Here is a 20815-nt window from a genome sequence, read left to right as displayed (position 1 = left end):
CATACCATCCTGAACAAACATTGGAAAAAGAGTTTGTTCAATCAAAAATATAAAAAATGATTCATCATTAATTAGAAAAAACACAATAATTAGAATTGATCATTTATGGAAGCATTGATCATGATTTTATTGTGATGCTACTATCCATGGCAGCACGATAAAACTGGTTGGGAAATGTGGTGGAGGGTCTGCCCGTCCGACACAGTTGGTTGCCACATTGCTCCAAGCAGTTGCAGGAGAGAGATGTGCCTCTGCGAGAAGTGTGTTTTTTGACTTTGTAACATGGTGATGCGAGCATTTGCCTGAACAGTGATATGCCATCAAGTTTTGAGTGCAGCGTGGGAAGAATGGTACCGAAACATTCCAGATCCTTCAAGAGGCCTTCAAGGATGACTGCATCACAAGGTCACCCTCTAGGAAGTGGCTCAAGGCGTTCAAGGAGGGCTGGGAGGAGGTCTCCAATGAATGCATTCTGGACGCCCAACATATGCCGGAACTGATGAAAACAACAATTGTGGGCACAAAGATTCGCCTTCCGACCATAAATTGAGCATCCTGCAAATTACTGACACCCCACACATTGCCACTTTGCGGTGCAGGGGATAATGACCAAGGATCTGGAAAAACGTACGGTCTGCATAGCAGTCAAGCTCTACCATGACAGTGCCCCCAGCCAAACGTCCTTCATCGTTACCAACTTCCTGGCTCAGAGCACCACCCCAGTGGTCCCACAGCCTCCTTACAGTACTTACTTGGCTCCATGTGACTTTTTTGTTTCCCCAACTGAAGAGTGAGCTGAAAGGATGTATTGGGAGACTGTGGAAAGCATCTAAAAGCATGTTATAATGTTCCTGAGAGACATTTCCGCTGAGGAGTTTCAGGGTAACTTCCAGGCATGGCAGATATGTCTCCGCAAGTGTATTGATGCAGGATGAAAGTAGGTATTATGAAGAATTTTAAGCATTTATATAAGTATGATCAATAAATCCCAGAGAAATCAATATTCCCAGAGAAATAAATAAAATCATGCACATTACTTTCATAATCTACTCTGCATAATAGTTTTATAGCATTGCGTTGAAATTATTTGTCAATATGAGAGGTACACGCCAACTCCCTATGCTCAATATTATTTCAGTATGAATGTTACACTGTCAGTTTGCATTATAGAAAATGTAATAAATTTAGGGGAAGCAACTGACAGCTGAGGTCATTTGTGCCATTAGGGATGGATGGGAAAGGAGAATGGTGGAAAGAAACCTTATGAGCGTGCTCATAATGACAGGCACTAAGGGGTCTGCAGCTTAATGTCCCGTTTAAATGGATGGATTACTCATTTAAAGTGCTCTCTACAAAGCACCTCAAGTGGATATGGGGATACCACTGATAAAGATCTGCTGTCTTGAGAATTTGAGCCCAGGCCCTCTGGGTGGGAAGCTGGGGATTAGGTTGGTGCACTAGCCACCGGAAAAACCCAATCCACAATGATATAAGAGTATGTATTTGATTACCTTTTGAGAAGGGATGTAAATCTCACAGGAGGGATATATAAATTTACATTTGTGAAGAAGAGAGGATCTGTGAACGGGACACAGGATAGGATGGGAAGTGCAGAGTGTGTGGCAGGTGATGACAACTGTTGAAAATAATATGGGAGACAGAGGTTGGTGGAGTGTGGAAGTGGAGATAAAAACCTTGTGGGTTGGGAAGACAATTTAATTGCACCACTTTCTGGTTCCTGAATATTTCATCTAAATCTTTCATGTTTTGCATAAAAGGATAAGCTTGAAGGCATAGTTGTCATCCTTGACTGTGAATAGACTAGCGCATCCAACCTTCTTTCCCACACCTTAATTAATATTAAAAGTCATTGGTTCCTGTTGATATATAAAAAAACCATAAACACTGTAATCGACCTGAAGGTCGGTTTGGTAGATGATGATAGAGTTCACCCAGTACTGAGCCCGACGGCCTGTGGAATTCACACACCAGGGTACGGGGCCAGTTCCTTTCCCTGTGCCGGTTATGGTTTCCCAGGATTGGCCCTATATTTATCACTGTATCTCATACACAACATGTAATATAATTGGTAATGAATGGGTCAGAGTCTGTAGTCTTGGGAAATATAATTAGTCTTAATGGCACTCAATGTAACTGAATGGGGGGGGGGTATGACATGGCCTGCTCGACCCCCCATGGATCCAGCGCTGGCTGTCAGCAGGTTGAATGTTCTCTCAACCTTGCCATGGTAAAGCACAGTCAAGCAAATATGAAGCTTAGTATATGCTACCTAAGATCCACTAATTTATAATTTGGCAAAATTGTGCCTCTAACTTTGGTACTATGGAGTTTCCACACCAAATTATGAAAATTTTCCTTACAATTTGGCATCCTCATTCACATGGATAAGGTTTATTATCAGAATGTAAAAGAATATTTTCTTTTAACTTAAAGCATATCCCTAGTTGCCAAAAGCAAAAATCACTGGTTCTTATATTAGCATCAGTCAGATGGATCTTCCAAATATGTTTAAAACTTATCATGACATTCATTAATACAACAGAGAAATCTGTTGAATGCATTAAAATTCAGTTCAGGATATGGTTAATCTGTTAAGATGCCCTCATTAAATTTTTTCTCTAATATCAATGTCTCTTTTCTTGTCTACACTTGCTGATCTGATTTAATCACCTCTTCCAATGCATTATTTCCATCTCTTCAGAACATTTTCTTGGTTGATTAATAATTGTCTCATCAAATCCCTGATCTCTCCCCATAGATTACCACCTTGATGTGGTGGAAGGAATTGTGCATTCTTATGACCCTGGAAAACTACCTCAGTGATTTGTACCCACAATAAAGGATGCAAACATTGAAAGAAGTTAGAAGAAAATTTTGCTGTTAGGATGAACGTCAGCATTTATGTTTGAACATTCTGCACTAAATTGAAAAACTAAGTGACAGTTTTAATGTCAAGTATTATGAAATGAATGCATGATAAGTTTTGTTTTGCATTTCTCTTTATTTTGTATATCAAAACACCATTTGATGCTTCATGAAAATCAATTAGTTGTACACAATCTGAGTATAATTTGAAAATTATGATACACCATATTGCTTACATTATAACAATTAGAGTTAAGAACACCATGTACAAGAATGATTTGACAGACACATGGCATTACAACAATCAGCAATAGAAAGCACATGTTCAAATAACTTTCTGCTTCCATACTAAGGACAGAGTAAGTCATTAAGATGGGGTCCCTAGTCTAACATGATTGTCTCTAACCTATACAGTTATCACTACTTGAAATGGTTTTAGTGAAGTGCTAATTCAACTTGGGAATATGTTCTACATTGATCTCATAAATTGAATTCCTCCATTAGACCCATTCCATTTCTCTTGCAGTTCATTGTGAATAAAATGTCCACTGTGTCATAGTTTTTTCCCTCAGAATGGCTGTGTGTAATGTTAGCACAAAATGCATATGAAAAGTTAAAACATCACATTCATTTCTACTCATTCATTCAATTGGCTGAAATTTTTTTTCAGTCATTTTCAATGCAACCATCTAAAGAAGTCATTGATGGTATAATGTTTTGAGCAATGGTAATAAAAAAAGGTGAAACTAAAGAGGAGGAACAACATTTCTGGCCTCAATATGTTTTCGAAATAGATGCATATGAAATTTTTCAGATGGAAAATGCTGCCACAAAGATATGTGGCTGTAGACTCATTCTAATTCTTCCTCTCATAACTCTCGCTGAATCATGAGAACACTTTCTTCACGCAACACTGGAAGTCGATGTGATGAAGTCGATGGACGGTCACGACTTCAGCTCAGATCCAGTTCCTGTGATGCAACATTCACTCCTCCTTTGTGTTATTGACTGAATATCCACAAGTTTAAGAGTCAAACTCACTGTGCAGGGTAGATTTGTGTGCTAGCAGATCCCCTGGAAGACCAAGACTGCTTCTCTGAAAAGCAAAAATATTTTAACAAGTGTATAATTATCATGAAGTATATATTAAATTTTTTTAATTTCATGAAAATTTTTAATCTCTTTATTTGTGTCATAACTGTTGCTGCAATTATATAAACAATGATGCTTTTTATTCAATGGAAAATGAATGTGCAAAAAGATACATATACAATATTTGTTGAGTTTAGACATGCTTGAAAATCAGGACCCAGTAATAATTGGGATGTGTGAATGCATGATGAAATTAATGTGAGATACAGATAAAGAGGAAAATAAATGTTCCTCTCTGTTTGGAATATGAAATTTTTGTCATCAAAAGAACAGGATATCTATGAAAAAATGTCATGGAAATATTTGTCTATAACGAAGGATTTCAATTGTATGGATATATCCAGAAGTACTGCACAATAACTTCATTTGCTGAATAATTTGGAAATAAATACATTTACTACAAAGGTAATATCAATAGAGTCTGTTTGTGGCATTCAGTGGAAGTTGTCAGCTCCAAAACATGGAAATAACAAATAAAAAGCTGTGAAAGAACTTTCTCATAAGAATTCATTTTCTGGCGTACAGGATCGCTTGGAAGAATTATATGTATTTACCTATATTTTCATGCATGGGGTGGCAATAAGCACAGTTCAAAGTTTGAAGAAGTGACTGTGCTTTATGATGGAAAATGCATGGGGTTTAAATTTTAGGACTATGAATGTGAGCTCCAGGAGTGAAAGATAGGACATATTTTAGAGCTCACAGCGATTTAAAAGTACTAAATTTGATGAAAGCTGAAAGTCAGATACTGTTGTGGAATCGTCATTGTCTAGAATACATTCAAAATTGGTAGTATTCTGCTTTCTCTGAAATTGATAAACATGCATTTATGAAAGGAATGTGGAAGGAAAGGCATGAATTAAGAATATAGTATATTGAAAAATATCAATTTGGCGTATTAATCAAAGCAGTCAAAACATAAAACGTCTGTTCACTCTGGGGATATGGGGAGAAGAATATGTATCAATTAAGGTCTGTAGAATGGGATCAGACATAGATGCTAAGTGAAATGATTGGCCTTAAGAAGGAGAATTTTGCAGTGCTAGTACCAAGTTCATTCACACAGGCTCTGTAAATGTAAATGTTAGAAAAATTATTCATCCAGAAAAGTGCATCAATGTGAGTAAACAACTTCTTTCAATTACAATAATCATTGTGGCGAAAACAGCAACAAAAACCACTGATACTGTGTGACACAAATTTACATGTTGATGACATACTATGATAATGGCAGATGATGAAGGGGAGGATGTGCATGCAAATCTATATATTCTTAGAGACTGTAATGAAATTGTTGGAGAAATTGAAGAATAAAAAAAAGCTTAGGAACATTCTTAGGATGAGTCTCAAGAAATGTAAAAAAAGAGGAGAAAATTTTTAGGATTTATAAACTTTGACAGCACTAATGTGCACTAGTTTATCCAACTGAAAAAATGACTTCTAACCAGCATGCTACCGTTAATAACTGACCTGAGAGTGCAGCCCATTGGTGGAAACTGGTGCTGCATGGGAGCCTAGTATTTGGTGATGATGGTGGTGATGGTGCAGTAGCATGGAGTGGCCGGGCGGTGGGGGAGGTGGTGGTGGGGGTGGAGGAGGAGGGGCATGGTGTGGGGGTGGCAGGTCCAGTCCTGCTGGAACATATGTTGTACCCCCTCCTGGGACACACTTGGAACAGTGTCGCCTCAGTGCTGGCCTCTGCCTTGAGCCTCGACACCGCAAAGCGAAGCACAGCTCTTCAGCCATTTCTGCGCAGAGGGATTGCTGGGGTGCCGATACTGGCCTCTAATTATAAAGGGAAGAAAATAATTATTTTAATTACCTAATGATAGGGCATAAACATATGTATCTATGCAGGAATGTGGGATGTACATATTTCTCATCACCCGTTAATTCTCAAAATAACTGTTTATCACTACTGTGGCAGGCATGTGATGCATACTGACATCTAATAATGTCTTTTATAATAATAATTATGCTTTCAATATGCTCCTGTATCCAACCATGTGGCACCATAAAATGCACTCAGAAAAATTAATTCTTTTCATGGAATCACCGCCTCTGTTGCAAAGGTGTGACGGATATTAACCTGTAAACTTTTGGGCCATGTGTCCAGCACATAAATCAAAGTTACTCAGTTTTATCATTGAATGCTCATCTTTGAGTTTGCACAGAAATCAATATATATTACTCGTGTGACCAAATATTATGGTTATTCCCACCATCATTGAGTGTCCACCAACTAATTTACAAATGTGGATTTTAGAAATCATAACATTTTGAATCATTTCTTAAAGTCACTCAAAAAAGAAGTGGAAAAATGTATGTACCTACCTTTGGGTATGCTTAATTATCAATTAATGAGTACTAGGAAAGCAAGGTAGAGGGAAAAAATAGTTATTTTGGATAGGGTGAAGAGAGGTAGAAAGTATGCAGAGCTAAAACATGAGTTATTGTAATACATAGTATGACATTTAAGGGTATTTTAGTTAGTGCTTAGGAGTACAGTAACATTGCAGTACCATGATCCATCAAAAACCTATCTTTAGCTGGTGGACTACTGCTCATAACAGTCATTACCTTGGTAACAAAATAGGCAAGTAAGTAAGTATCATCTTTTTTGGCTTTGTCAAGGAAAATTATTTTCCAGTGATTGTTGTTAGCCTTATACATATTAAATTTTGCACATGGTAGGGGATAAAAAGCTTGCAATATCATAGGTTTGTAGAACCTATATATTTTATCAATTTTTAGAGGGAAATTTCATGCGTTTGGCTCATATTTTGACAATCATCACTCTTTTGAGATTTTTTTTAAGTTACTTTCTATTTTTTTTAATGCTTGCACCGAGCAAAATTATATCATAGTTTTCCAAAATGGAGTTATAGTATAAGTAAAAAAATTAGATTAAATACATTGACCACTGTCTCTTAAGACCTATTCATCAAGGATAATGGATAGTGTGGAAATTATGTGATATTAAATTATTAGTTTTTGTGAAAACTTACTCGCTCAAGTAATGCACTTCTTTTTGAGTTCCAACAAAATTCAAAGATAGCAACGATAACAGCAACAGCAAGGCCACAGAGTAGAACAACAAAGACACCACCTAAAGTAAATGAAATGGATTATAATTAATGCTTAAATTTAGTGGGAGGTGAATAAAATACACACAAGTAAATACATATAAAATTTATATCCAATGATGAAACATTTATGGAAAATACAACAATGGTTTGTCTATCGTATTATGATACCTATAAATATGCAAAAACATCAGAAAGTAAGTGGTGTGTAGAAGGTGTGGAGAACACCTGTCATGTATTTTCAATATTGCTCACTGTGTCTGCTGGACAAATAAATATATTATTATCATTATCATCATACCTATGTTGTCTACACCTAGGGCATTTGCTTTGGATTCCTTGCCCTTATCATTACGTGTGCATGTGTCCCCGGGGTTCTTCCACCATTTGTCATATAGCATTTGTATCTCGCCTTTCTCTTGTAATTCTAATATTGCAAGAGAGATTTTGTCGCGCCACGGTGAGCCTGTTGAAAAAATAAAGATATTGCTTCAGTGAAATGTTATTACAGTGACAATTTTATGTCACGATAAAGTAAAAAGGCTAAGGTTATTTTTTTAAAGCATATATAATATTAAATAGATATGCATTTGTTATCAAATCATGTCATTATTAATGTTGCACAGACATTAAAATTCAATATTAAAATAATATCTCATAACCATTGATTGTGTGAGCATGCCTATTTCAGTAGTAGTTTTATGGGAGGCGACTGACAGCTGGGGTCATTTGTGCCATTAGGGATTGACAGGAAAGGATGACGGATGGAGAAAAACCTGGCATTAGCCTACTCTTAAGGAAAGGTGCCAAAGTATCCGCAGCTCAGCGTCCCATTTAACTGATGGCGTACTCACTCAAAGTGCCCTCCACAAAGCACCTCAAGTAAGGATCGGGATACCATTGAAAAATATCTGCTGCCACCGGGATTCAAACCTGGGCCCTCTGGGTAGAAAGCCAGTACATTAGCCATCAGGCATCCAATAATAATTGAAGCATATGAAGGAGAAGAGAAGTTGAACACCAGAGGGCAGAGGGAGCATAGAGGTTTACAGGGATCAGGAATAAAAAGTGAAATGTGAGAAAAATAGTTCCCACAGTTCTGGAAACAAGCAACAACACAGATGAAGTTCTCAATTCTTATGCCTTACATCTTGCCTGGCTTCCCATACTGCTCTTTATCTCCATGACATGTGCATTACTATCTTGAGCACTGGAAACTATAAAACTGGCACTGGAGGTGTGTGGTGAAAGATTACAAGTATGTCTTGTATGGTATATTCTTCAATGTATGCCCTTCATGGAGTAAGATGGAGGGGAAAGGAAAGAGGGTCAGGGGAAGAAGCTGAGACACAAATGTGTGGAGATATCCAAGCAATACAGTTTTAGGTCTTGGACTGGGAGTTCCTCTTTAGTGACAAAAGAAAACATAAAAAGCATTCATGGTGCCCTTGGATGGAAACGATGGTTTTCATTATTATAATCCTGAAACGACCAATAACAACAAATTCCCTCAGATGCATATTTCGGTTTATTAAGCCAAAAGAAAAGGCCTAATTTCTTCTTATAAAAAATAAAGTGAATAGCTCAATAACAGCAGTCGAAGAATCACTGAAGTTAAGGAAGAGTACTGTAGAAAATAGAGCATAAATTATGCATTAGGTCAAAGGATTTTCCCTGAAGATGTGGAAAAGAAAATGGGGAGAAGGAGAGAGAACATGGGATTGCCCATGTGATGGAGGGAGGAATATTGGAGGAGGGAGGAAGGTATTGGGTTTCACACCACTTAGAAAGTTTGGCTTAGAAACAAAAAAAGATCTAACCCCAGACCACTCTATTTAAACCATAAGCATAGTTATCAACCCGAAGGTTGGTGTGGTAGGTGATGGTAGAGTTCACCGAGTAATAAGCCCTATATGGCATGTGAAAATTGACACATCAGGGTAGGGGGGCCAGTTCCTTTCCCTATGCTGGCTATGGTTTCCCAGGAAGATCTGGTACCCAAAAATCACATAGCTTGGTTGGAGCTGCAGGTGTTCAGAGAAGCTTGCCTGGGAATCGAACCAGGGACCCTCCGGTCAGTAGTCCAGCTCTACCCCCTGGACTACCGCGACCCACACCACTCTATTTAGAAGGTCTAAATTAATATTCTAATTATGGAGTTACCATGCACTATGCAGGATGTTTTAATTTCATCTGTGCATCTATTGCATTTCAAGTTGACAAAACCATTGCTGGTTTCAAGGCATTCTGTGGAAATTTAAAAGTGGTATTAAAACCTTTCTGAGTCCCACCTCTCTTGTTAGCAATTTTGGAGCATGATGATGGTTTGACGAATCTGTTTTGGAATGAGATTCAAAACAAGCTGTTAGAGATAAAACAAGAATTAATTGATGGAACTAACAGATAATTACGAAAGGTAAAGGGACATGTGGAAAAACTAGTTGGTACAGCCAGGATTCCTATATATATCAAGCTTGTGGGTGAATAACATAATTATATTTTTGAATGCTATCACTAGACACTTGACATTGAAAATTTAAAAATTTTGTTACACCTTCCATTCTTTAAATAAAGTTTTCAAAGAGAAAAGTGTTTTTGAGTAAGCATTAATTTTGATAGATTTTCCATTAATTCTTTTAACTACATACTATATGCAAGTGCTTCTGCTTCAATGTTATTCATATTTTCTTCTGATAGTTCATCAATAGATAGAAATCTTCCCCTTTCATCCAGTGTCCCCGGCCTCTATTGTTGAAACCTTCTCTGTGCTTTCTCTCCCTTGAGAAAGGTGACAGCGCCACCAAACTTTGGAATATGGTTCCCTTGTGCTATATTGGCATACATTATTATTCACATCCAATAGACTTTCATATGATCTTTATATATATATGCATATATTAAGCTAAACATTAAAATAGGAGGGCAAAAACTAGAGCAAGTAGAACAGTTTACGTATCTCGGTAGTGTTTTGGACCAACAGGGTCAAAGTAGTACGGAGGTAAGGAGAAGAATTGAGCTGGGCAAAGAGGCTTTCACAAGGAGGAGGGAGTTGATGACAGGGACTTTGAGTAAGGATGTTAAGAAAAGACTTGTAAAAACTTTGATATGGGGCGTAGCTATGTACGGCGCGGAAACGTGGTCATTGCAGCAGGAGGATATACGTAGACTGGAGGCTTTTGAAATGTGGGTTTGGAGAAGAATGGAGAAGGTGAAATGGACAGAGAAGAAAACAAACGAGGAAGTACTTGGTATGGTGGGTAAAGAGAGGGGTTTGTTGGGAGAAATCCTATGGAGGCAAGAAAAGTGGATGAAGGGGTTATTGACCGGCAGCGGGATGTTGAAGACTGTATTTGAGGGGAGAATGTTAGGCAAACGAGGAAAGGGAAGGAACAGGATAGGGATGTTGGACGGGATGAAGGGAGGAAGAAAGTACTCAGAGATGAAGAGGGACCTGATGTAGAGTAGGATGCTGTGTTTTGCTAGGGGTCACAGATTATTTAATTAGTAATTATGTCTATCCAAAAACCTACCTTAACTGGTAGATTACGTAATAACAATAATAATATGCATGCATACACATTCTGTGTTTGTGTGTATAAATATAGGAAAATATATATCTATATATACACACACATATATATATATATATATATATATATATATATATATATATATATATATATATATATATATATATATATATATATATATATATATATATATATATATATATATATATATGTGTGTGTGTGTGTGTGTGTGTGTGTGTGTGTGTGTGTGTGTGCAAGTCCAAATATGCATAAGAAATTGATGAATTGAAATCATTACGATACCTACCCATAGGTGTGGCAATGCCATATCCTTTAGAGTCAAGTAGTCCTCCAATTTGTGTCAGATTGCAGTCTCTCTGAACTATATAGTCCAGCATTGTGGACTCCATTAGGAAAGCATAATTTCCTTCAAGAACTCTTTGAATTCCTTCTTCATATGTAGACACAAAAACAGATGGTTTCTTATTTTCCATGAAACGCCACATCTTTTTGTAAGTTTCAATCATGGAGTCCTGCAGTTAAATAATGGGCCCATTTCAGAAACAGATAGATTTGAAGTTTGTGCAAGAAAATGTTTTAGTGAATCATGGGCTGTGATAAGGAAATATACCAGAATGAAATTATTTTTAAATAATCTTGATAATTATATTAGTTACAACCAATTTTAACTTGGATTCATAAGAAATCTAACTTCTGTAGGGCATAGTGATAAATGAGATGAGGTTAGTCAGTTCATACCAGAGCCCATACCTGCATTTCACCATCAAAAATTACCCATATAGACATTATGAGGGGTAGAGATGTACAATGGTAATTATCAAACTGTTGATGACCTCTTTAGATAAGAGTCACATCTAGGTTCATAAAAATTTCAAAGAATTAATTTTAATGACTGGACCAAGATTTAGAAAGATAAAGTAGTAATCCAACTTTCACTCCACTAGCAAAGCATTGTGATCAAAGAACTATTTAATATATTCTGCAAAATTTTCGATAAAATATTTTCTTCAAAAGTTTGGCAACAGGGTTAAAATAAAGAAAAAAATCAAATCAAAAATGGGAATAATGCAACATTTAAGTGATTAGGAAATTTTGGGAAGAAGTTTTGGTGAACAAAAATAAGTAGCTTGATTAATGCTGTCATATTACGCTATTAAAACTCGAACATTCGGTAAAAAATCCAAATTGGTAATAGTTTAGAAAAGAGTTAATTTGAAGATCTCAACTCATTTTTGCGAGTAGTCTCAAATTTATCTGATAGCTGGAGTTCTGGTAGTTAGCCGTCTGTGAACATTGCATTTTGAGTTTTTACATTACATTTTTATATTTTGCATCCGATTACGCTACGTACCGTCGTCGAATTTCTAATCCAATCATACTCGAATGCTGCATTTTTTACCTAAAAAGAACGTCTTTTGAATGAGGAGGGGATTGGTAAGTTTTCGCTAGACTGTCTCTCCAAGAAAACTTTACGTGAGGAGGAAGCTGAGTGTTTTAACCAGTACCAGCGGAGTTATACGGCGTACTGATTAAAAAAAATACGCTTCATTTCTTTCGGCTTCAACTAGCTTGGGGAGAAGGATCTTTGTCGCAGGGGAAAGTGGTCTCAAGTATTTCCTCCTTCGCGGGAATCGAAGCGGAGCTACGATCCATTCACGCGACAGTTTTGTATTCATTCCGCATGGGTGCACGTGCGCTCCAGTAATTTTCGACGGCAGTCGGGATTTCTCTGCTTCGATTTGTCGAAATGTACGTAGCACACATGTATTGAGTCGGGAGTTAAGGTTTTCCTGATAACATAAGACTCCCTGGTGCACCATTTGGCGAAGTCTTATATTCTCACTCGCAGACAACCTCAATTCCCCTCTTCCCAATTATGAACTTCTTTTTACTTTCCGTTTTTCTACGCGATTCATTTTCGCAACTCGCTTATTCTATTTGTTCCCCTACCATTTCTCCCACTCGTACTGAAAGATGCGATTTTTTGTGTGCTGACTCTTAACTCACGCCTTAGAAAACTCCATAAGCAAAGGAACTCGCTACCCACCTCCTTCCTATCTCGGCCTCCCTAGGAGCCTGTGAGAAAAAATTCGAATCTACATATTTATGAGTGCGTCGGTGAAGAGGAGAGGCGTTAGCGGGAGGGATGCGATATAGACGGGCTGAGTGAAGGAGAGGTGTGAACTGGGCGGGAGGAAAATGAATCCGTGGCTTAAAGTAGATGGGGCTGTCTGAATGCCCTAATACTTGCCTCAATTACTGTTCGTATTACAATGAGGGAAATCTGAATTTTGACGCAATCTTTCATTTTCATTCAGTGGGAGAGTGTTGCGGGCGTTGTGAAGGACCTGCTGAGACTGAGACGGGAGTCATTCAACTAAAGTGCAAGCTAGCGAAGAATCGGTCGGAAAGGACCGTTGGTCACTATAGTGGAAGGTGACCACCATCTACCCCTAATTGGAATTTAAATTTATATAAACCCTCAAGTCTGATTAAATTGCCTAAGAACAAACGAAAATCACTCAATCTCTTTTTAGACGACGGGGCAGTCCTATGGTTGGTTCTCTTGTCAATTTGCAGTCCAGCATATCTTGCACTAAGCTCAGCGGAATGTGAATTTCACACGTCAGAGTAGGTGGGGAGTAGTAAACGTTTTTATTTTTACCGCAGTCAGTTTCATAGGAAAATCAGGAAACGCGAGGGCTTATGTGATTTATGCGAAGATACGGGTGCCCATAGTCACTTAGATTTGAATCCAGCCCTTTCTGTAAGTAGCCGTATACTTCATGTAACCACTAGTCCTCCATGTCTCTTAATATATTAATGCAAGTAAACAAATGTTAAATTACAAAAATGAACATTAACCATTGAATTATTCCGACATAACCTTAGGGGTAAAACAATCTGCTAAAAATAATTTCTCACCTTAAGGAGACTGCATTGAGATGTTAAGTATATGTCATTTTGCTTTTCTAAAATATTCTGCATTCGTATTTATAAGTGCACGCTATTGAAGCAGTATGATACAACGGGGTCTTCCCGTGTTAGCTCACATGGAAATTGAAATCGAAAATCCAAGATACCAATCATGCTCTTATAGCAGTAAACTACCACCAAAAGAACTATGGATTGTGAAGAAATACTTGTAGTACTCATGAAAAACTGATAAAATGTATACAATCATATAAGAGTAGGGATAGCGTTAAAATTATAGCACCTACCATTCAATACCACCCTTCAAATATACCTTCAAAACCACCTAGCCTTGGTTCAAATGATATTAATTAATATGTGTAGAAAAACAACCGGAATATAAAGGTTTCAAAAGTTTGCTCCAGAAAACTAGTCCATAATAAGCCGCAGGGCATACGTAGTTCGTTAACAGATAAAATATCAATACACAATTTTCAAGCATTCTGAGGTGTTAATTATTTTTTTTGCAAAATGCACCAAAGCTGATCGGTAGAGTAGCCGTACTCACTCAACCACCTAGTGTCAGGTTTTTTCCTGGCACTTACCCACCCAGTGCGATTCACTAAGGTCTGATACACCCGAGTGATTGAGTGATGGTGCGTTTACGTAAGTCCTTTCTGTTTTGTTTTGTTATATCTGTGTGATTGGCGGATCAATGACATAGGAGAAATCATTGTAAATCCTGAACAAGTGAGTACTTCAATGCAACAATTTCGGATTAGCGGATGACTCCGTTAAAATTTACTGCTGCGGCATCTCCCGCAGTTTCTTTCGACAAGTGAGTACTTGTGAATCGCAAACGTCCCTGTTTTCGAACACACCACAGTAAATAAGGGAAAACGTGGGCACATCGTTTTCATAATTTTGTATTCATCTGTGTGACTGACGGGTCACTGGCATAGCAGGACTCCTTGTAAATACTGAACGAGTGAGTGAGTACGATTCGCAAAGGTCTAATACACCTAAGTGATTGAGTGATTGCGAACCTGAACTTTGGCCTTTTCTTTTTCATTTTTATTTCAATTGTTTTTCATTCCTGTGTGAGTACAATGGGTGCCTGGCATAGGAGATATCCTGGCAAACCCTGAGTGTGAGTGAATGCGATTCAACAGAGTGAATGTTATTCCTCAACGCACCCAAGTGGTCGAGTGGTTGTAAGTTTGTTTTATTTTTTATTAATTTTGCCTTTTTGTGTTTGAGTGAGGTATACGTGGGTCACTGTTTCTCAAACACACCTAAGTGACCTAGTGTGTGTTCCCTATCTTTCCCCTTGTCACTTTGTTTTTACCTCCCTCCCTTTGCAAACCTAGTGCCAATCAAGTTTACGGTATCGGCTATTTCGTTTTTCATCGCCTCATGACCGTAGGTACGTTCATTTTATATTTACATCGAATACCATACCATTCAATACTAATTAACTTAAACGAAAAACCGCGGGCGGGCTATTTGATGATGGTGCCGTAGATCGTACGTAGGAGAGTGGTTCAAAAGACACCGAAATACGTGAAAAATTGGTTTTTGGAATGTGATGTGTGCATGGAAAGGGAAAAGTGAATTTAGTGAATTAAATGGCTGCGAAACGAATCCTGACGATACGATATCCCCTGGCTAGCTGAAAGAAAACGCAAGCGATGTGAATTATTGAAATTAATAAAAACCGTTTGAGATTATGGTCCGATCTCTCATATTAACTACAGTCAGTGTGTATGCTCTATGCTAAATGAGATAAAGATTAGCAGTATTGCGTCGAATAGATAGCACTAAATTCGCAAGAAATTTGGCATCCTAAGAATTGAGATTATAAGTAGCTATTAACCAAAAGGTGGCGAGTCAGAAAGCGTGAAGGTTAAGTTCTTTGGCAAATTGAAGGATGTTTTGAATAAGAGTGACGGCGGTGAGAGAATAATAGAATCTGGAGATATGAGTGGTTGGGTTTATGTAAACATATGAATCTTATATTGAACATTTGATAATTAGTTAATACCTGTTTTTATATTTTTTCTTGCGCATTTGATATGAAATTAACGCTTTTAATTGTCTTTGATAACCAGGTAAGAAGGAAATATTCGACATGAAACACGCTTTAGAATTTTGGAAAACCATCCGAATGATTTAATTGAACATACGTCAGAAGAATTGTTTCTTAGTTCGTCTTGGAAACCTGTCGACTACCATATGTGGTGGGCCGTCGCCCTACAAAACCAGGCGGGACGATCGACGTCCAACTCGCATTCAATTTCCATTCCCCCATTCGAATCCGTCCCCCCTCCCTCCTCTCCCTCGTTCCACGTCGATTGCGATCCGAGGAGGAAAATAAATAAAGGGGGAGGGTCCAAGCGACCAAAGAATTTTTATTTGCAAATGCATTTTTTAAAAAAAATTTCAATCGAAGACCGACCGAACCGATTCCCCGTTCCCTGAATTCTTTGCAAGACGTGGTCCTCTCTCTTCCTCTTCTAAAATTCTTTATTTCTTCCACAGCCTTTTATTTCAAGGAGTTTGGCACAGAGAAGAGAGAGAGAGAGGGTGGAGGGTTGAACTCCTCCCTTTCTCTCTCAAAACCGTCATTTCCATCTGCGACGGCGTAAGGGAGGTTTGGCTTGGGGGTGAAGGGAGGAGGAAGCGGTGAGGCAAGGAGATGGAGAGAGGAGAGAGAGACATCCCCCTTCCGTATTTTCCTTCCTCTTCCATCAGATTCCACGCATTCTTTACTGCCATCTTCCTTTCTCCACCACCCACAACACTTCTTTGTAATCGCTGCTCACGCACACTCAAACCTTTCCTCCTGCTCTCTCCTTCAGAGTTTGTCTATATATATCACGTCACCCACAAAGGAAAAAGGATGATTCTTCAAAATGTGAAATTTTCGAAGGGAAACGGCTTTACAGTAAGTGCGGCGACAACACACGACAAATGACTGAATTGCGCTCGATTGCCTCCAACACGACGGACAGTGCGACAATAAAAGTATTTCGTATTTCAGCGTACTTTGCCCTTTTTTAATGGAATTTAGAGTGACGATTTACTGCTTAGAAGCGATGACGGACTCATTCCTGACCGATGTTTCTTGCATAGACGACCGAGTCACTAACAAAGTACGGCGAATCATCGACATTTAAAAATACGTAAAAATCATTAAACGTTAAAAAAATTATGAAAATGTCAATAATAAATTTTGAAAACATCAAACAACACAATTGCAGGGAAGTAACGCTGAAGTTCGCGTAATTGTCGAGCATGATAATTGTAATTTACTTAATCAATTTTTACTTTATTTACTGAATTATGAGATGTCGAAGCATGCGAGTTCATTCAGTTGGTGCCTAGGACAGGGACCACTCCTTCCAAGTATAAACATCGGTCATGATTAACAATCACCTCGTTTAGGAGTGGGCACGATACATTTATTTAAAATACGACCTTCCACCCTCATTTCTTAAGAATAATTAAATAAATACTGTAATGCTAATTGTGTAGTTTAAACCACGAAATGGTGGAATTGTAACAAAGAACAAAGTAATAAAAATTTTACACGGTTAAAACAAAATTACCTCCACGTTTCTAGGTAATTCATCAAAACCTGGTCGGCAATGTATTTTTGACCCATCGGAAAAGTTCACTTCATTTGGTCATCAACATACTCTGTACTATTATACTCATAGATTTCTAAATCGAATTATTATTGTTACTTCGTCGTTTTTTGTTGCTAATATTCATATTAGAAATATCAATTCAACTGCACACTATAGTTTTGATGATTTTTTCTAGGGCAACACTTAAGTCTGCAGCCGCAACACTTTAGTCAATGAAGCTCGATGGAAAATTTTCCCTCGCAAATGTAAACAAACTCCAAGAAGATATTATTTCGTGCATAAGCTTCTGAAAACTCCTTAACGTTTGCCTATACTAATATAAAAAAATATCCAATATGTTTAAAGAACGTTCTGCTCTCTGCGTAAGTTCGGGAAGATTCGTTTCAAAAGGATCTCATTTGATGAGTTTTATTTCCATTTTCAATCATTGGCTCTACATTCATTTTCAATTAAAGCCTTTGGGCAATTAGCGATATTGATTTTTCGGCAATAGGGCTATAAAATCGGGAAAATTTCTGAGGCTTGGTTGTGAAAGGGCCAGTGGAAATTGAGTGAGATTTGTAGTTGAGCCTCAACTTTCATAGCAACTCGTTCCCGCACTGCCATTGACCATCGACTGGTTTATGCCGATGTGAATATAATTAACGACCAAAAATGCGATTTAACATCGAATTTATTTGAACACCATTTCCAAACAATTTATTTGGCGGAAAATTGCATGTTTTATGTCGTTAATTATGCACTACATCACGCCGGAATGCTCCAAGTTTGGTAACAAATGGTTTCGCACACAAAATAGGGTCGTTGGAAAACAAAATTATCTGAATGTTTTGGGGGTCAGGACTCTAAAACGGGTATTTGGAAAGTGATGTTGTGGAACCCAGGCTTATGAAGAGGAATTCGAGGACACTTATGGCATCGTATTAGAGTAATAGTTCGCATCGTAGAGTAAAAGTTGACAAAAAGGATTCTGAATTCTCGAATGATCCCTGTTTATCCATGTTTTTAATAAAAAATTCAAAATTTTCCAAATAAAAATTTCCATTTGATTATCATGGTGGAATGGCGATGCGGGGCTATGAAAGTTAGTAGTACTAGACCGCCTCTATTACCAATAATGTGTGGCCTCACTGTCAATATTATGGATGTATTTAAAAGAATGTGGAATTGTATTATATTAAATATAATTATGAACACCTTCTGCTGTCGTGCCCGCACTTGCGATCATTTCATCTACAGGGCATTTTCATTTTTAAGTTTTTATAATGTTTCATCAAATTGAAGTCATTTTGATGAACTTTCCTGCCTTGCCAAACAGAATAGTGCAACTTTGTGATGCATTAGTGATGCGCGAGGCTCACAAGATATCGTATGCGAATCCAGGCGAACCTAGTGAAGTAACTTGGACCTCAAAAAATGGGTTTAAGACTTTAAATTAAACTACCAGAAAATTTATAATGTGTTAATAGGATGGGTATTTTTTTAACCCAAGCTAAAAAAAATCCTATACAAGAATATTAATCACACCTTGAGCGAGTATTTAGAAGGTATACGATAGATGCTATTACTATATTGCTTTTATGTTTACCTTTTTGATTCTGTAGCTCTTACTTTAGTCATTCCTATTTCATTGTAATTCGTATTATTTCTCTATGCTGTTTATTTTATAATTGTTCCTTTTATATGAAATGTAATTTTTCCTTCTACATATGACCTGACATGTTTACCTTTACTATGGAATTTTACCAATGCTTGTCTTTGGACAATAAAAATTGTTTTTATCATAAAGATCCTCGATTTTCCTGATATTCCTTATTTTGACCCTTGTGGGGACCATGGATGTATCTACGGTCCTTCAAATTGTCTTCCCACTCCTCGTTATTCTTCCATTCACCTCATTCCATTCCGCGCGCTAACCTATTAAAACTCAAATACCCGATACTCGCGATTCGCGGGTGAAGGAGTCGTTATCTTCGGCATTCTTCCTTTATCATAATCTTCGTTTATTTGCAACCCTCCCCTTCTTTCTTCCTCCCGCCTGGCAATCACCGTGAGAGCTTTCCCCAGCCGGCAGGATACTTACTTTTTATTGTTACTACTATAATCATAATCTTTTCTCGCGAATTCTTTTCGAACCAGTGGCTGTTTTGCTTCGTCCATACGTAGGGCTGCATTCGTGGAGAAAAATCGACTGAGGGCTTACATCGGAAACATACGTTTTGATGTGCCTTGAACACGTTTTGACCATTTTCTCCAATGATGATTGCCCTCGTGTCTGCATGTGTGTGCTATGTTATGTTTATTGGTGCGATTGAGGTTTTGCGAACCCGTTAAATGAGAAGCTATAAATGTGTGCAGTTTCAAATTTAATTCTTAAAATTTTTATTTAAGGAAAAAAAAACTTTTTGCCGATACTCACTTACCGAAAGTGAAGTCTTATCGCTGTTCATACCACCATTTTAGCAGTTGAAATTTAGTGCTAACAAGGAACGTAAATTTTTCAAACTGAACTTGTTCAATAACTACGGAGTTACAGTTTTATCTCTAGCACTAACTATCAAGTAAATATTTTAATTCATTTAATGTTTATAATATATATCCGTTAATTACATGTGCAATTGAGTTTGGGGAACAATATTTTTTGTGTAAGTAAAAAATTCTAAACTGGCTCTTTAGAGATCATAAAGATGATTTAATGAAAAAGATAGTCGTTGAATTTATTTTTATCCACTTATCAAATTTGAAATTCTCAAAGGTTTGTTTCCGGAGCTAACTGTGTCGTGCATCAAGGATGACTCCCAAATTTTTAACCGAATTAAATTAAGACAATTTTGTCTCTAAACTTCACTTAAATCCACCTTTCTAAAAATAATGTTTTCATTCCTCAAAATTAAAATATAACCTATTTTTTACTTGAAGAATTCTGCATGTCCGGGTTTTCACCGCGTTGTTGTTTGAAGCCGACAACAGTTTCGCCGAAGTTTCATCCGGCGTCTTCAGGTCGAAGATGAGGTATTTTTTACTTCTTTGCTAACTTGGCAATTGAATGTTTATGTTTTCATAAGCAAATGGTGGATGCAATGCTGAAAGTATATCCATTGGCTCATTGATCATTGCATGAAAAATTAATCTTTCAATTTTGTAAGTCAAAGCTCTCATATTTACTTTATGGGGATAAGAAAATATGCAAGTTAAAATGATTAGGTTTTAGTATATTTATTCCCTCTTTTCGTATAAGAGATAACTAATTTATTGGATAAATTAACCTTTGTTTTGAATTAAGTCTTTCTCAAGCAGGTACACAAATTTGCACGTTATTTGATAGATGTTTTTTACTAAATACGAGGGTAAGGCGAAAGCTTCTCGGCCTGACAATGAAACTGCGATTTTCAGATAAAAAATGATTTTATCTTCCTACATAACCTCCCTTGACTGCAAAACACTTGCTCCAGTGTTTCTAAAACATCAGTTTTCTTTCCCGGAAGTGAGAGTCTGGAAGGCTGTGAAAATATCCGTCTATGACCCTCTCAACTTCTTCATTGGACGCGAAGCGCTTCTCAGAAGCAAATTTCTT

General features: G+C 37.4%; 1 protein-coding gene across 5 annotated transcripts in view; it reads right to left on the bottom strand.

Annotated features, from left to right (window-relative positions):
* Positions 1 to 3020: 3020 nt before the first annotated feature.
* The window catches only part of LOC139701043 (glutamate receptor ionotropic, kainate 2-like), a 564255-nt gene continuing 546460 nt past the window's right edge, over positions 3021 to 20815 (bottom strand). For all 5 annotated transcript variants that reach the window (XM_071599613.1, XM_071599611.1, XM_071599615.1 and 2 more), the window contains 5 exons: positions 10962 to 11187; positions 7426 to 7590; positions 7047 to 7147; positions 5509 to 5823; positions 3021 to 3982 (listed from right to left, as the gene is read on the bottom strand). In XM_071599613.1, coding sequence (XP_071455714.1) covers positions 3911 to 3982; positions 5509 to 5823; positions 7047 to 7147; positions 7426 to 7590; positions 10962 to 11187 — 879 coding nt within the window. In that variant the 3' untranslated portion in view covers positions 3021 to 3910. The remainder of the gene's footprint in view (positions 3983 to 5508; positions 5824 to 7046; positions 7148 to 7425; positions 7591 to 10961; positions 11188 to 20815) is intronic.

The sequence above is a fragment of the Hetaerina americana genome, unplaced genomic scaffold (assembly GCF_022747635.1).
Source record: "Hetaerina americana unplaced genomic scaffold, ioHetAmer1.1.p SCAF_11, whole genome shotgun sequence".
NCBI classification, from domain to species: Eukaryota; Metazoa; Arthropoda; class Insecta; order Odonata; family Calopterygidae; genus Hetaerina; species Hetaerina americana.
Note: the sequence above shows the minus strand (reverse complement) of the source record. Positions and strands in the feature narration are given on the sequence as shown.